At 35.8% G+C, this 14,329-nt stretch overlaps 2 protein-coding genes across 7 annotated transcripts; both read right to left on the reverse strand.

Annotated features, from left to right (window-relative positions):
- Window positions 1-2,494: 2,494 nt before the first annotated feature.
- LOC133872504 (mediator of RNA polymerase II transcription subunit 4) lies at window positions 2,495-6,636 on the reverse strand. 2 transcript variants are annotated; one of them, XM_062310022.1, is made up of 2 exons: window positions 5,127-6,636; window positions 2,495-2,760 (listed from the first exon to the last, which is right to left on the reverse strand). In XM_062310022.1, exon 1 carries the CDS (start codon window positions 6,380-6,382, stop codon window positions 5,168-5,170), a length of 1,215 nt encoding a protein of 404 aa, XP_062166006.1. In that variant the 5' UTR covers window positions 6,383-6,636; the 3' UTR covers window positions 2,495-2,760; window positions 5,127-5,167. The 2 variants fall into 2 exon arrangements, with proteins under 2 accessions (XP_062166006.1, XP_062166005.1); XM_062310021.1 differs by having other exon boundaries at window positions 2,495-3,100; window positions 5,127-6,635.
- A 2,203-nt stretch (window positions 6,637-8,839) lies between these two features.
- On the reverse strand, window positions 8,840-13,265 carry LOC133872505 (protein REVEILLE 8). Of its 5 annotated transcripts, none has more exons than XR_009901046.1 (10): window positions 12,992-13,261; window positions 12,391-12,448; window positions 12,170-12,293; window positions 11,920-12,078; window positions 11,698-11,811; window positions 11,487-11,596; window positions 10,849-10,908; window positions 9,558-9,657; window positions 9,298-9,431; window positions 8,840-9,164 (listed from the first exon to the last, which is right to left on the reverse strand). XR_009901046.1 is itself a non-coding variant. In XM_062310024.1 (9 exons), exons 1-8 carry the CDS (start codon window positions 13,141-13,143, stop codon window positions 9,562-9,564), a joined length of 873 nt encoding a protein of 290 aa, XP_062166008.1. In that variant the 5' UTR covers window positions 13,144-13,265; the 3' UTR covers window positions 8,840-9,480; window positions 9,558-9,561. The 5 variants fall into 5 exon arrangements, 3 of the variants coding, with proteins under 3 accessions (XP_062166008.1, XP_062166009.1, XP_062166007.1); XR_009901045.1 differs by having other exon boundaries at window positions 8,840-9,178; XM_062310024.1 differs by having other exon boundaries at window positions 8,840-9,480; window positions 12,992-13,265.
- Between the last annotated feature and the right edge of the window lie 1,064 nt (window positions 13,266-14,329).

Consider the following 14,329-nt stretch of genomic DNA (forward strand, 5'->3'; position numbering starts at 1 on the left):
CACAAACCCAAATAATATTCATCATCCAACACTATCACCACCAGCAAACCCAAATAAATAAATATATATATATATATATATATATATATATATATATATATATTTATTATTTTTTTTTTCCTTTTTCTTTTTTAAAAAAAAACAAACAAACTCCATTAAAAATAAAAATAAAAGTAGTACTAGAATCAAACCCTAGTAAATATGGGATAATGGAGGAAACAACTGTAGTGTATCCGTGTATTAGGGTAAAGGGCAATAAGGGTAATTTTATATTTTTTAATTTATTATACACTCAGAGTCAGTAACCCGATTATAATCTGGTTTCTAACAATTCAATAACTTACTCCGGCTTCAGGTCTTGGTGCCCGGTTATCTGGTTATAAATAATCGGGTACCAAACCAGTTTTTTAATTTTTCAGTTACCCAGAGCCGGTTGGTGCTCGATTACGATTTCCCAACCGGTTATAACCGGTCTGGAATTACACCCCTACTTTAATGTGTGGATGTAAATTATAGGCCGAATCATCTTAATCTTTGTCTCTTTCATCTATTTTCTTTATCTCTTTAGATTATTAATTTCTATTTGGCCTTTTTTATTTTTCTCTTGTTGTACTTTTAGTCTCCTCCCCCTTTTCCTGTTATATCTCGGGGAAAAAAAAAATTGAGAAACTAGAAGATCAATCTATAGACAAAATAAATCATTTTTTTATGAAAAAAATAATAAAAATAGAAAAAGCTTTACCATGTATATATGCTTAGGGACAAAGCTCGGTGTTTTACTAACTTATTTAAATATAACTTACAAAAAAAAAAAAAAAAAAAAAACTAACTTATTTAAATACACATACACATATCACTTCAAAAAATAAAAAATAAAAAAATAAATTTACACACATATATTGTTACTACTACCGATTTATGTAGATGTTTTTGAAAAATAGTCGCCCAGTGAATATTTCATAAATAAATACGCATACTTTTGTACTAAAATGCGAGGAGTTGAAAATGGCTTATCATAATTCATAGGGGGTGGAACTACGATCTTGAGTGTGGGAGATTTCATTGCGGCAAAACTAAAAAATAATAAAAATGGAAGGGGAGAGATTTTATTTTAAAAGAATTATAATAATTTGGAGGATACATCGAGGCTTGGGAGTTGGGAGGGCTAAAGTTCCGCATATGGGCTTATGCCTCTAGAGAGGCGTAACAATATTTGCATTAAAAAGGCTATGATTTACAAACTACTCAATTTTATTTTTTTTTACTTTTTTTTTCAAAAAGTCAACTTTAAAATATTATATTTTTTTTTTATCTCAAATCAATCACTTTTGCAGAGTTTTGCTTACGGGCTTATGCCTCTAGATAAGCGTATCAATATTTTCCTTAAAAATGATATGTTTGGCAAACCACTCATTTTTTTTTTCCTCAAAAAATCAACTTCAAAATATTATACTTTTTATATCACAATAATCACTTTTACCTATAAGTTTATGCCTATAGAGAGGCGTATCAATATTTTCCTTAAAAATGCAATGTTTTTGGCAAATTTTCATACAAAAATTATAAAGTTCTCTTTACTTATATGGTATATCAAATCAATAACATTTTTTTTTAAAATCTTCACAATCCAAATATTTACAAAACAGACATTTTCCGTTAACTTTGCAAACAATTTTCATTGAACAAACTTTTTTTTTTTTTTTTTTTTTTTTTTCGGGTCTGATCTAACCAAACAATGATAAAAGCGAAAAAAATTTTTGAAAAAAATTTGATGTTAATGCAGTTGTGGCCTTAAACGCACCTTACTTGAAACAAATTGTAAAAGTGCTGAAATCGAAAGGGAAATTATCTGAGTATTTTAATGAAAATCGAATAAATACGTGTGATTGGTTTTGTTTCCTTTTTCAAGGTTGCTTGGTTTAATTGAAGCTGAAATATAAAATAAACGACTCGGTTAACTTCAGCTTGCAGCCTCATCGAATCAAACCCTATACATGTTTCAGTTCCTTAGGCCATGCATTGAGATGATTAGGATAGTTTTACTGGGCCTTGCATTATTGCCATGATTTAGAGAAAATGGCAAAAAAGATAACTTCAAATTTGAAGGATAAATATCAATTAATCCTTTGGATTATAAATATGCCCAGCTCCACGCCCAAACCGACCATCCCATTGAAAACAAGAGAGTGAAAAGGAGAATACGAGGAAGAAATCCTCATATTTTCCCCCCGCCCTTTCATGCTTTCCGCCCTCTGCATCTCCACCTTCCGCTATCATCAGCCCAATTTGGGTGGATTTTAAAAAATTCGTCCGCCCACCCGAAAAAAAATCTGCCATTACCCTTACAGGCGGGCAGATGCGAGCAGACGGCCAGTCTTCTCACCCCTAAATTCTAATTAACACCCCATTTTTTCTTGAACTTCTAGCATCTTTAATCGGTATCTCTTGGCACCGAAACAGTAACCTGCTTAGAGACAGAAAATAAACTTGCATAGAGAGCATAAAATCAGTCTATATGATCTTGGTAGAGTATGGAATTCAAACCAAGCAAACATAATTAGCAGATCCTTTGGATAATCAGAGTAACAACTACATAACACCCCTAGTCACACAACAAAATTCAATGGCAGCAATTTCATGACCCCTAGGAAGTGAAAAATGGAGAAGTTCACTCACTCAACTTCACAACTTCATCACATCACCACCACGTTTACCTTCATAATTTGAAGATACAGAACCCATCTGGATCATCTCTATTACCTGAAAGAGTAACAATTATAGATGCCCGCACTGTTTGTGAATGTCTATAAAGCATTAACCCAGTTTGCCAACTAACCAAAATGGACCTAGAACCTTAACCAAATCCTAAATGAACTCCATATGTTCACTAAATTCTTGTAACACGAAATAATATCCAGAATGCAAACATTTCTTGTAACAAGTAGCAACTACAGCTTAATCTCTAGCATCTATATGTGTCATATATGTAACATTTAAAGATGTTTTTTAGAAGGCCCTGATCTAGCCACATGAAGTTAGTGATACACATCCTACATAACCATCCTCTTGCAGGTCCTCCGTGCACCCATGGCTTTGCCACCTACAATCAAGCCATAGCAGATCGAAAACCAATTTTAAATCTCTGAAATGAGTGTTTGCTCAATAGAAACTCAATCTTTTGAAAAAGCTAAAAAGACTGAATTCATTTAGTTTGAATACATCAATTTCTAAACACACGTCAATGTTAAAAGTTATAGGAGTACAATCAGCCATGGTCAAGGATAGTAATACAGCCATATTAAACAACTTGTTCGTCAATTTGTTCCTCCTATGGATAACTACGCAAATTTTTTGAAGCATCTCACCATTTACAACATCCTATTCATTCATTCCTCATGAATACAGAGCAAGGGGGAAGAACAATTGTTTAACCATCAATTTTCACTACTTGTTATTCCACTGGCCAAATATCATCTATATATCCCATCTTCATTCCACTTGCCTCAAAAGTTTTAGTTCTAGAGCACCTATGCAAAGTTCTAACTAATGAGATTTTTTGCAGCATAAAGACATCACAACTCTCTTGCATTTCTTTCTTCAGTCGAGATATCATTAAAAGCACAAAACACACTTGAGTACAAGAAGTATACAAGAACAACACTTAGCTAGAAGGAGTGCAACTCTCTTGCATTTCTCTAATTAATTCATTTATAGCCAATCAAAAGGACAAGGGTAAAATACAGCCCACTCAAATCAACCCATTGCAAAGGAAATTACTCTTGCCTATCGTCAAATTAATTGGAATTCCTGCCAACATGCGCAATATACTTACAAAAACTTCTCATATTTTCTCTTTTATCCCAAAGAACCTCATTTGCTTTTGATGACGAATGCTGTCATATGTTTTGCCATTCTACATCTTTCTTGCTTTCTCAAGATTTTATTAGGCAATAACCATTGATCCAAAAGCCCTAGGACTATCGGATACTAATTTAGTTAAACCCTTAACCCTTAGAATCGTAATATTCTACACATTTTTGAATCTGACGTCTATGACGACCCACTCTATCAATACTGACCTGATGGTAGTCATTTTTATTTTGTGAGCTCCACTCCCCTATCAGTATTCAATAATTTAACATTATGCTCGTACATAATACTAAGACAATTTAATTCAGCCTATAGATCGGCTCCTCCATGATTCGAACCCGTGACGTGGTGCTTGCTTTGATACCGACTATTAAAGGCCTCTAACCATTGATCCAAAAGTCTTAGGATTGTTGGATACTGAATTAGTTAAACTCTTAACTCTTAGGATCATAATAATAACACACACTTCAATCCAAATCTAACTTTAAACACTATCATGTTGGACTCATTTAAATTCTTGCAACTCTCTCAAAGTTTATAGTTTGAGTTAACTCCAATGACAGATTGATCTCCAAAACTTTGAGTTTCTCATTGAAGCTCACATATAACTTAATGCTGTAATTGGTGAAAATTTGCCACATATTGGCTTCTTTTTAACCCCAATATTTTACTTCAAGGAATCCTCTCGAAGCTTAGTTAAATTGTAATAAATTTTCAATAACTAATAAGCCAGACTGTTATTTGCATATTCATGAGAGCTCACGGTTCATGTTGTCCTTCAGAATGTTTCTCACATTCAAAGGATTGCCAATACTGACACGAGCTTCTTGAAACAGTATAAATTGCTTCTTCCTCAGCTTAAACTCCAAGTCGATATCAGATTTATGATAAATAACAGCCAGCTTTATCATCGTTAAGGTGGTGAAAATATTACCTTAGAATACAGAAGGTGAAATAACTCTTCAAAATAAGTGACAGAAAATTCAGCCCACAAAAAGAATTAACTTAGAACTTACGACTAAATTGATGAAAATCTAAATCAAACAAAACCTACATTTTCTAATGAATGACAGGAAAAGCCTATAATTTGTGTTTCTCAAACCGAGCTAAAATGGGAGAAATTCAAATAGACAATAAAATTGGACAACAAGTGAGGACACACATGTACATCAAAATCAAAAGGAACAGCATGAGTAACTCACAACACTACAATTTTGTTCAAACGTAAACCAAACTCAATAAAGCAGTAAACTTACCTAGACTACTTCAAACACCAAAAGCACTAGCCCTTTGACCATCAATCATCATCCTCAGAGCTTGCATCCTCACTACTATAATCACTGCTGTCATCGTCCTGATCCAGAATATCCAGCTCAACGTGTCGAACCTGTATTGTCTCAGGTGCCTTATGCGGAGGAGCAGTGGGCCGCAATTGCTGTTCGTCGACCCTCGGAACTGGAAGAGACGTGAATGGGGGCAATGGCACGGGGTCCCCGGGCTTCCAGCCAGGTGGGGGCATTGGTAAGTTGATAGGCAACTCCACGGGCATCCCAGGTTTCCAACCCGATGGAACAGTGATTGCAGGAATCAGACCCTGAATTGCACTCAGATTCGGAAGAGAGTTCACCTCCGCTGGCTGTGCAGCCGGGGGCTCAATGATAGCTTCAATCGTTTTCTCATTGCTTTCGACTACTTTGGGTAAACCCACATCGAGATCGGCAAAACTGTACAGCTGCGAGGCGCGCATTTGCTCTTCTTGCGGGGCGGGTGGGAGAGCCCCACGAAGGGGAGCTTGGCCGGCGCCGAATTCAGGCGGCGCAAAGGTCGTGTAGCTTATCCGGTGGGCGCACGATAAAATGTCCGACAATTTAAGCTGAGACGCAACGGTTGTGCTGCACGAAGAATCCTCCTCCTCACCATCCTCCGATTTGGATCTCTTGGGGCGGCGATAATCAGAGTAATCATCGACAAGAATATCGAGGACACGCTCGGCATCCTTGAGCTTATGGGCGAAGGCAAGAAGCGCAGAATCCCTGGACTGGATTTCGCGGGCGGCTTTCCTCTTAGCATCCTGAAGATTAAGGATTTCTTGGAGTTCGGCGACGGCTTCGAAGAGCTGGGTCTGGAGGCGATTGAAAAGGGAGATGATTTCTTTGGTCGAGGAAGGAGAGGAATCGAGTGGGGTCGTTGAGGGTAGCGCTTGGTTTTGGGAAGAGAGGAAGGTAGGAAGAGAGCCGCGGAAGGCGGTGAGCCAGAGGGACCGATTGGGCGAGACCTCGAAGAGTTTGGAGGCCAATGAGGCCATTTGGAGGAGAAGGGACTGCGCGCGAGGGAGAGGCGGGAGGAGAGAGAGGAGGGTGGAGGAGGTGGTGGTGGTGGTGCTAATGGCGGATGAGAGATTGGAGGAGGTTTGGAGCTGCGGTTGTTGATGGGGGAGTTTCGGAGGGGTAGGGTTTTGAAGAGAGGGCGAATTTGGGTTTGTGAGGCCTAGCCTTGCTGGGGATTGCAGCATCTTTCAGTTTGGACGCCTCAATTTCTTCTTCTTCTTCTTCTTCTTCAAAGAATCCTAAAAGCCAGAAAATTGAAGGATATTATAAACATGGTTCTGGCATACCGGGGAAAAACCTGCTGCCAGAGCCTACCATCGAGTATAGACGGGCAAACGACGAGCTTCTTTGCGCCGAAGGTTACGTTTTCCTTTTACGCCTTTCGCCCCCTTCTGATAGCAATTTTCAGACGAATTTACCCAACAAAATTTTATGAGTTCTTGGAATTTGCATAGAAATACCAAGCTGCGTATAATAATGACTGAAAATTCGTTTTAGCAAGCAAAATTGACAAATAAGTTAATGCACCTAATTACAGCCCCATCATATTACAACACGTGTCCTATATAATCAAAAATATAAAAACAAAAAGTAAAAATATTACAAAGAACAAAAAGAAATTGAAGGGAATGATCAGAATATCTCCAATTTGGTCATTTGAGGGTGACCGAACAACTCTCATAGTTTGCGGCGGGGGTGGGGGAGGCATAATGGGAATGTCATCTAACCACTCCTTCAATTTTATTTTATTTTTTAATATTTTTATATATATTTTGGGTTAATTATACTTTCCTCCTTTAAACTACTACCCTTACACCCTCAAACTATGGCTTAATGTAACTCACTCTTCCAAACTACTAATTTGTTACAAATTTGCCCTGAAGTTAAATTCGAGCGTTATATGTGAATGAAAAATGAGTCACGGACTTATCACATGACCCATTGCCATCTATGTTTTCGAAACTGACCCTACTTTTCATTGGTGAAAAGATAGTAATACCCACACTCGGTTACTTTAAACATAAAAATTTTGAGCTTGTTTAGTAATACTTTTTAGATGGTATTTTTTGTTTTATGATTTTGGTGTAACATAAATGTAAAAATTATTTTGAATATTTTGTGTTTGAAGCTGTTTATTAATGTTTTTGCCTTTTTCCTATAAAGCTAGAAGCAAATCTAAAAAAAAAGTTACCAAGGAACGCTTTGATTTCCCCAAAATAGCCCATTAGAGCATTCCTAGAATCTCAATAGATTAGTTATTTGCAACTTTTGGCTAGAATAGATAAGCAAAAGCTCAAAAACCCCATTCAATTGGATTATGTTAAGTAAATGTAAAATAGATTTTTCATCCATTTTTAAACAGTGCAAATGGGTCCTTTATTTTATTCTTTCTTTAAGCAAAAAAAGCGAAAAAGACGAAAAGTTCTCTTTTTTATTTTTTTTTTGAAATTGATTGTTGCACTACAAGTGTACTTTCGCCCTCACATGAAGGTGGGGCCCAATGTGTAGGCCCCACCCTCATGTGAGGGGGGAGGAGTGCACATATTGTAAAACTAGCATTTCCTTTTCTTTTTTTCTTCCTTTCCCTCCACCTTTTTCCTTTCCCTTTTCTTCTCTCCCGCTTCTTTCTCTCATCTCTGCATCTCTCTTTACGGATCATCTATCTGTGTCGAGCTCTCTTGAATTTCCCTCATCTTGAATTTCTCACGCCTGTTTTCCTATTTCAATTTTGCAGGAGTGAACGTAGGAAGTGCAGATGGTTCACAGGTGTGAACATTTGTTCTTTGCGCTACTTGTAACGTTATTAGTCTAGTTCTGGTTGTCATGACGTTGCGTCTGTGTCAAACACATGTTGAACTAACAGACAAGTGTTTTGATGCAGGAATCGATTTGACTAAAATTTGTCTGGGGTTTTTGTTCTTCACAACCAAAAAGTAATTTATCACCGATTAGTTTTTTCATTTTCGTGCATAATTTTTCTGGGCTTTTATATCCACGAAATTTTGTAAAATTTTGTTCTCTTTTCTTTGTACCATTACATCCGCAAAATATGTTTTCTTTTCTCTTGTTCTTGCTACCGAACCAAAATATAGTATATTGTTACTTAAATTCCGAGACTTTCTGCCACTTGAACTTGAATCAGAAGTTTGGATTGAGTTCTACTGTGCTTGAAAGAGATGACTGTCAATTAAGTGATTTCTATAAAGCATTGTCTTTTGGGTAGCTTCGAAAAAGAAAAAAGTTGTTCTTTTTTTCCGTTAATTTTCATGTTCGATCAGTTTGTGTTCATGTTACGGTTTGGGTCAAATTTGTTTGGGGTTTTTGAAGGATGGAGTGACACTTTGTGTTCCAACTCCCTATCATTTTACTCAACCATGCATGCCACCAATCTGTCTGAAGAAGAAGTTTTTTGCAGTTCAGTAATAGAGAATGCAGCATTGCATTGAGTTTAGTTTTTAATCTGAAATGCAGATATCACGATAATGAAAAAAAGTAACAAAAAAGAATAAATAAAAAATATAGAATTAAGAATAGATAATCGAATGTAAAGTGTCTTTTAAAACCCATTAACTAAACTAGATAAAGTGAATTTTGGTTAGCTATTTTTGATTGAAAAATACATAAGCCATTGAGAGTGCTCGTATAGAGGTATGAAAGTACCAAAATGACCATATATAATCGGACATAATAAGGTAAAAAAAATTAAGGGAGATGTGAAATGACTGTAGTACCCATAATTAATTGAACAAAATTACAAACATAAAATAACCATCGTCATTTCGTATCCCCAGCCAAGTGCATGCTCCACCTTTTTCAGTTTCTTCACTCTAGCCTGCGAGTCTGCGACTGTCTCGAAGGCTAACAATTTCTTTCTCAAAATTTAGTCTGTGAAGTTCGATGAGCGTGCCGGCTAAAAGCTAAAAATATATACTCAACCTTCCAAGCGTCTTTCCAGCCATTATGGATCTAACAGTAATCTCCTTACAAGTTACATAACATTAAACATATATAAATTATTGTGATTGCACTGCTCTAGAGACGAACCTACATATCAGAAATGGCATTTTCTTACATATATATATGAAATGAGACTACTCACAAGATATACACGCTGGTTTAGTTGAACTACAAATCAACATAATAGCATCAATCTTTTTCCATTGAAGGTTAGTTGAAAGTTTTCTTCCATTCCGCCTGGCTAGAGCTATATAGTTATGTTCTTGAACTTGCAGGCTTCAAAGCAAAGAATCAAGAGAAATTCCATCTAAATATCACCAACTTACTGAAAAGGGAGATGTTGCAGGGCAAGTATGAAATATGAAGAAAAGCACATACTATAGTTAAATTGTAAGTACTAACCAGTTCAACAGGATAGATCGCTGGTCTGCTTCTTGGCAACAAATCCAGCAGCTACTCCTACGGTTTTGCTATTGGTGTCATAGGACGACATGACCTTCCTCTGAACAAACCAATTAAATCAACAGGTCAATCTCACTGAACAATTGTTCAAGAAAGAGCAACTAGATAAAAATCTACTCGCTGAGAATCAAATAACCATCTTCCATTGGTTCTTTTCCAGCTAAAAATCAGAAAATCTTGAAGAAACTAAAACCAACTATGTCAGCATTCAGTATATTGATGGAGAGTACTCAGATATTGACATAGGGCTTGATCCATTGAAGTCTATCTTCAATTGTCAACAAACAATCTTCTATAAAAGGATAGATTTTCTATCAAATATAATTGGTTGTTGCAAGACCATGTTGTTAAATCACCATTTATCTCAAAAGCTTAAGTTGATAGGAAAATATAAATTTAATCATTTAATTAATACTCCAACACTAACTTCAATAAGTGAGGCCCAACATGTAGAATATTTAATTGAAATAGAGAGTAAACTGTTGAATCAGGATTCAAACTCAAGACCTCTGCTTTGATATTATGTTAAATCATTACATATTCCAAAAGCTTAAGCTGATAGGAAATTGTGACTTTAATCATTTATACTTTAACACATGTAATATCTCCATAGCATATTCTCATAAAATTATAGTCTTCTGATTTTATTTCTCAAATGATCCAATGAAATGAGTGTCTTATTTTTTTTCTTCTATAGATTTCATATTTCATATTCCATATTTGACTTGCATTGAGTACGGTTGACATTGAGTTTTATCTTCTGTATTTCAATCATTTGAAGTAGAATTCTTCACACAGTTTATATATAATACACTTGCAGATCAGGAGTCGGAACCTCAAGATTCAACAGATCATAGAATTATAATATTGGATTCGACTACCAGTCTACCACTTATCATTACAAAGAGAATGCAATTTCTGTATTATGATTACATATAAAATCTTTCAGTGAGCCAAAACAAGCAATGCAGGCAGACATCACAGAATGGAAATATAAACTCTTTTTACTGCAGTTTATCAGAATATATATATATATATATTTTGTTTTTGATAAGTAGTTTATCAGAATATATAAAACACACAATTCTGCAGACAAACTAAATTATGAGGGTAAATGGGGCTTCAGAAACGTAAGCTTCATGAGAGACCAGGAGATGTATATGCACAACTAGAATGACACAGAATATGTGCCACAAAGTTATCACAGCAACAAAAAAATAATTTTACTTACAATTGGCTCAAAATCAGGGCTAGACAAGTTAACGGTGAGGTTTCTCATCAACAACAAAACCTGCACAAGCCACCAACTATATCATAAACACAATAACTCGTATAAAATAAGGAAACACAAAGTTTGGGCTTCTGTTTCTCTTTTCTTTTTGGAATGTGGCCGAGGGGGGAACACTATATATTAACATGTTCATTTTGTGCCAATGCATGAGTCTTATAAAACGGAAATTCCTGTACATGGGCCCAGCACATCTTGTCTACTGTGCTTCTGCAGGAGAGAACACATTTATCCATAACACTTCTGAAAAATCTAAGGTACCATTCTGTAGACTTTGAACTAAATAACTAGTCACCACAAGCCACCAATATACCAGGTGCTTTGAATTAGCTTCTCGATATGGTAACACATAAAGTTATCTCTTCACTTGGGCTTTGGCTAAACTGGTAAACACCCCACCCCAACCCCACCCCCCGGTAAAAAAAGAAGAAGAAAGAAACAAAAGAAGGAGAATGGTTATCTCTACCACATTTAGATTGAATAGAAGCATCTTAGTGATCCGCCGATAATGAAACAAAGCATCTTCACTAGCTGTACACAATGTAAATTACTGAAACTAAAACAGTTTTCATTAAACTCACAGTTTCGAAATTTATGGGATCCATTTCCTTCAGCTTCTGCACATGGTCATCGGTGTCTGGATCAAAAACACTCCCAATGAAGCTGTACACTTCAGCAAAATCTGGTATACCTGCAAAAAATATGCAAAGATAGCCCACCTTTAATAATTATTTTTTTAAACTTCAAGGCAAGTGATGTAAGGAATTGATTAAATATGGTCTAGAAGATTACCATGAAGCATAGTAGCTTTTTCCCCTTGGTTTGGAATATCAGAACCCGGAAGCGTTCTAATGGCACTAACACCACTGTTACTAATCCTTGCCACCCCCTTTGATCCAATATCAGCTGAATCAGTAACGTTGTATGCCATAAGAAGTGTTGGAAAGTTCCTTTAATAAAACTAGGCTACCACTATTATGAAAAAGAAAATAAGATGAAAAGGAGTATGCATGCCTTCCGTTACATGAAAACTAGTTAAATCATCTTGTGATGGCACAATTTCGGTTGATGAAGCATTTATCAGTGTGGAAGGGTCATCCCACAGAGAATATCCTGGAGCAAGGTTATTTACCAAAGAAGGATAAGCCATGGATGCTTGAAGTGGCACCAAAACTGCCAATCCAAGAAATTGCATGTGAGAATGTCAAAATTCAATATTAAGTTTTTAGAGGAACTAAAGTCATTATCCTAAAGACGGCCACACCATTTTTGGATGCCTTTTGTGGGTAAGGATGAGTGGCCTTCCGCTTAGGGCGAGGAGGAGGCACGTGTGCTGTTGTCCCATTCTTTTGGACCTTCAAGAAGTATTTTTGGGCATGACTCCGGATCTGCAAAAAATGATTACTTAGCAACAAACGTTGCCTCCTGAAAGGGAAGAAATGAATAAGAAAATGAAGTCATAAGGGTAATTTAATGTGCTCAAACCTGAATCACTGTCTTTGAAGCCACAAAATCTTCAATCTTTTTCCAGTCACGGTCAAACCTAAATCACACCCAAAAAAAACAACAACTGATTTCAAAGTCCATCCCATGAAAAAAAGAAAAAGAAAAAATCATTGAAAGTTCAGTCAATTCTCAAACAAGGAACATCCACAAGTTTTGTTTGAACAAGAATAAATTAAATTAACAAAAAAATTACATCATAAAGGCCTTTGAAACTCTAAATTCAATCAAAGAAGTAGTATTCAACAAAATAGACTGTTGATTCAGCTTCACTCGTTCAAATAGTACTGTAGCAGACCCAACCGTCTCAAAGCTACAACAGAATTTTTCAGTGGTAACCAAAATTCGCCAAAAGAATAAGCAACAATACAGAGAAACAAAGTCGAAATTCAAAATGATTACAAAATCTGTTAACCCAAAAACCCCATGTATGCCAGATTTCCATGTCAACCTAAGAATCAGAGTAATTTAGATGCGGTTGAGTTATATTTCCTGAAGATAGCTAATTTCGTTTCAGTAGCAAGATTCAAACCAAAATTTTGCTTTCAAAAGCAAGAAAGAATAGGGAGTGAAGAGAACTCACAGTTGAAGCGCTTCGAGGAACTTGTCGTGCTCTTCCTCGGACCAGCTCTCTCTGGACTTGGTGATGGTGTAGGGCTTCCTCACCTTCTTCCCCGAGCTATCAGTAGGCGTCGACGTGGCCTTGGATTGAGGGTTCGAAGGCTGTGAATTCATGTTCAAAACGCATAGAATCACACAGAGAGAGAGAGAGAGAGAGAATTCTTGGCTGTGGCGGGTACGTGTGGTGGGTAATTTGGTTATTCCAGGCCGCTCAATTCATGTGGCCACTATAAAAACATCGCCTACGCCGATTTCATCGTCTGGTGTACGGAACGGCTTGTTTGGAAACAGCAATACATTATAGTATTTTAGTCAACAGAGTTTCTTGTCCTCTAAAATTAATCAAGAGTAATCTTCAATTAGTCAAATGGTTTTATTAGTCAAAATTTGGACAAATTCATAACAATCACGTCACCTAGCGGAGCTAGATTTTTTGCTAATAAAGGACAAGATTAAAAGATAGAATTAAAAAAATTAATTAAAGAATATAATAAAAATATAACTAATAAAATAAATAAATAATTTAAATATCTATTTTAACCAATACCTTTGGGTCAGATGTTAACTATAAGTACTCAAAGTGCATTTATTAAAGAACATCTAAAATTATGAAAAAGTGCATTAGTTGTTCTTGACGTTCAATAGAGATCCACCTTCTAATCATAAAATATTTTAAATATTTTGATGTCAATGCATCTATCATGCCATCGGTGCTATTGTTATAGTCAATATGATAATAATATAAAATGTTTATAATAGTTTATTATACACTAATGGACAACTCAATGAGTAATTTCATTATTTGTCTCGTGTATAATCTCAATTCAAATCATGGAAATCTTTGAGTTTTTTATTTTTTATTTTTTAAAAGAACAAATAGCATGTGCTATCATATATTACTGAAGAAAGCCCAATAGCAAATACAGAGAATAGAGGTACAAGACCCCCTACACCCTAAGCCAGATAAATCTGACTTAAAACAACAATTTAAACAATACACAAACATTACATGGACAGCAATAGGTCACTCTTTACAAAATTGGTTTTAGGCTTACAAAGGATGTCAATCTCTCTCTTATTTCCAAAATTGGATGGAAGCTTCTCTCAAACCATGACAGCTTATGGGTTTCTCTAATCCAAACCAAGTATATCAAGTATGGTGATTTTTTTTTTTAATCTTTTTCTCTTAAATTTGGGTCTTGGATTTGGAATGGTATTAAGGTCACTTTACCTATTCTATATGTTGGTGCTTGTTTCATTCCTCACATTCACTCGACTCTTCCCATATGGTCTTAACTTT

The sequence above is a fragment of the Alnus glutinosa genome, chromosome 7 (assembly GCF_958979055.1).
Source record: "Alnus glutinosa chromosome 7, dhAlnGlut1.1, whole genome shotgun sequence".
NCBI lineage: Eukaryota > Viridiplantae > Streptophyta > Magnoliopsida > Fagales > Betulaceae > Alnus > Alnus glutinosa.

Excerpts from the sequence above, each read along its gene's own strand:
- LOC133872504 (XM_062310022.1), bottom strand. The coding sequence starts at position 6,382 with ATGCTGCAATCCCCAGCAAGGCTAGGCCTCACAAACCCAAATTCGCCC.
- LOC133872505 (XM_062310024.1), bottom strand. The coding sequence starts at position 13,143 with ATGAATTCACAGCCTTCGAACCCTCAATCCAAGGCCACGTCGACGCCT. Across the intron at positions 12,294-12,390 it reads CTTCAAAGACAGTGATTCAG|ATCCGGAGTCATGCCCAAAA; the intron begins GTTTGAGCACAT and ends CATTTTTTGCAG. Across the intron at positions 11,812-11,919 it reads TAGTTTTCATGTAACGGAAG|CTGATATTGGATCAAAGGGG; the intron begins GCATGCATACTC and ends TTACTGATTCAG.